This window comes from Cryptotermes secundus, unplaced genomic scaffold (assembly GCF_002891405.2).
Source record: "Cryptotermes secundus unplaced genomic scaffold, Csec_1.0 scaffold358, whole genome shotgun sequence".
In the NCBI taxonomy this organism is placed as follows: Eukaryota; Metazoa; Arthropoda; class Insecta; order Blattodea; family Kalotermitidae; genus Cryptotermes; species Cryptotermes secundus.
The window spans coordinates 2,205,539-2,208,432 of NW_019721523.1; the positions used below are offsets into that span (position 1 = coordinate 2,205,539).

General features: G+C 36.7%; 1 protein-coding gene across 1 annotated transcript; it reads left to right on the plus strand.

Moving 5' to 3' along the window:
- Window positions 1–672: 672 nt before the first annotated feature.
- On the plus strand, window positions 673–2,886 carry LOC111875497 (the record flags this gene model as incomplete). The annotated part of the gene is made up of 2 exons (XM_033755837.1): window positions 673–1,249; window positions 2,756–2,886. Coding segments are annotated over exons 1-2 (641 nt in total), but the record flags the coding sequence as incomplete, so codon positions are not given.
- Between the last annotated feature and the right edge of the window lie 8 nt (window positions 2,887–2,894).

Below are 2,894 nucleotides of genomic sequence, written 5' to 3' on the forward strand. Positions count from 1 at the left end.
TCCCCCAACCCTATGGGTCTTTACAGCCTGTCACAGGGATGGCTCTACCTTTAACTTTACCATTGTTATCTTCCTATCTGTTTAATACTACATAAGCCTTGCAGTTAAAGCAGCATTATTAAAGGAAGTAAGAATCAGTCAGTCAGTCCTGCATGGATACATGTAGTTGAAGAGTGTTTTCTTGTGGGATATGATGTAGTATAGTCTGGTAGAAATTTTCAGTGTTTTTGGAGAAACATATTGCCTTCATCATCAGGGTGGAAGCGTAAGCCAGGCAATGCTGCTTGCTGCTTGCGTACTTTGCTTACTCCTCAACACAGAAGCAGCAGGCAAAGTGCTTATTTCTTTCATGATTACTCTTTTACCCTGAAGATGGAGGCAATGCATTTCTCCAAAGCATCAGTAAAGTTCTACCAGACTAAAGGTTGTCACATCCCAGGCCATAGTACTCTTCATAGTTAGGTCCAAATAATCTCCTTAACACTTTGTTCCCAAACACACTCAATGTACAAGGATGTTCTTCCTTTATAATGTGACTGATTTCACAGTCATACAAAGCAAAAGGTAAAATTACAGTTTTATGTATTTTATTTAATCTTAGATGTTTAGAAAGGAGATGGGAAAATTAATGATTCTGAATTAAATGGTTAAATTTTATGTTTTGGATTCTAAATGAAGTTGTTTTCATTGCAGGGAGGACGTATCAGTTGCATCAGTTGACCACACTGCGGTTACAGTCATGTCTTTCCTTCATGCAGCTGCAAGGTGCTTCCCAGCTGATAATGATCAGGCATCCATTTCATCAACTGTACTTAAACTTTGTTTAATATTCCTCAACTGTATGTCCTCTAAGATTGCTACTAGGGAACACAAGCTAACAGCTGTTTGTCTGTATGCAGAAAATTTGAAAGGTCTGCTGAATGTTAACATCAAACATTTACAGACAAAATATCTGCTTGATGAAAACCACCAGAGTACTGGGAAATCATGCATTGATGGAGAAGATGCAGTTGAATCAGAGGAGGAAATTGTTCAGTATATAATATTATTAATTTTCTCAGTCACACTAATTTCAAAGTTACCTGGAAGTTTGAACCAAAGGGACGAAGAGGAGATAAAGGTTGATTCAGAGCAAGAAGATTTTAAGGGGAAAATATCATTCAGTGATGTTTGTCTGTTGGAGGATCACCTTCTGACAGCTCTTTATTCCATAGCAGTGTGTGAGTCCTTCATCAGACATTACAAGAGTGTGAGTCTTTTGATATAGTATTCAGTCTCTTTCTCAAGGATATTTACTACTTAAAAGTTTGTATTGTCGTAACTTCTTTCTCATAAGTTATGCTTTTTAAGTTCCATAGTACATGCAAAATGCTGACTTGTACAGACTTATGTTGTACCTAATTCATTTTAGGTTTGAAGTTCAGTATTTATTTCAGGTTTGTTAAATGATCCATAAACTATATAAAAGTATCAGTTATGATATGAATTTGATTCAAGATCAACATGACATCAAAGCACATGGAGGAGGATCATCATACCTAAATGCCTTTCTCATTCTGGTTTCTAGCCAGTTTTAAGAAACATAGGATTAGTTCCTTATCTAATGTGAATACTGACATTAAGGAGGGATTGAGGGAGGAGGAATGATCAGGGGACCTATGGTAATATTTACACTTGATATACCATAACCATTATGTCAGCAATATTACGAAAATAGCCTGATTTTCTTGACACTGACTTCAGTGTGTGAGTTAAGAACAAATGTTGTTTGCTCATAACTAAAACAGTCTCATAGCTATTGCTGTTACTTGTGACTCCTTGATTTATGTAGTAAAAGAAAAGTAAAAGTAAGTAAAGCTATCCGTGTACCAGGTTGTGAAGGCCTATAGGGTTGTGAGACGTTGAGGCTCCCACATTATCTAGACAATTGGCTCAAAGATGGTGGTAAGGTTGTCAGCCTTTCACGTTGGCTGCACCTTACTCCCCAGGAAACTTATTTAATTAATTCTTGGTACTCGTTTCTGTTAGAGGCTGAGAGAACGCCAGGGCCATAATGCGGCTGGAAGGATTAGGTCAATTGAAAATATTCCAATAACCTCATCGGGACTTGAACCTGTGACCTTACAGCTTGTAGCATAGCCCCTCAACCAACTATGCTACCGCGTGCCCCTGATTTATATGCATCCAAACTGGAATTAGTGCCTGCAAGTAATTCCTTTGTCACTTTTACACATATACCACCAAGCCTTTTCTTAAGAAACAAGTACCTTTGCATGTCAGTACTTTTCCACTAACATGTCATCTAGGTGGGAAATATTGAAAGATGCAGATCCATAAAATGTGCCATATCTGTTCTTGATAATAATTAAGAAGTACCGTAAGGGTGAAAATAGAAAAAAAGTGTTTGAGAAAAGGAAAATTGTAAGGAGTATAAAGAAAATTACATAATGAGGAGCTTTTTAATTTGTACACTTCAGCGAATGTTTGAAACTTAAATAAATGAGGTGTGACAATGTTGGCAGGTTAAACTCTCAAGGTAGGGTCCAGTGGCAGGCGCTTGTGAAGATGGTAATAAGCAATGAACCGTTGGGTTCAGTATAGCCAGACTGTTTCTTGACAGCTGAATGACACTCAGCTTTTAAAAGAGAAATCTACTTCTTGGAATTCCAGATAATGCAATATAAAGTATGAAATAAGTGAAGAATTTTCTAAGTTTACTTAAAATGTCACTTTTTTATCCTTTTCCTTTTTTCAGTCCGTGTATTACTACAAGATATTTTCAAAGTATGATATTTTAAACGAACGATTTAAACTCCTGATGCTTACTTTTGATGAGAAGGAAATGAAATACATCACTCATATCGCTGCAAAAAGGTATGTTTACAAGTCTCTCT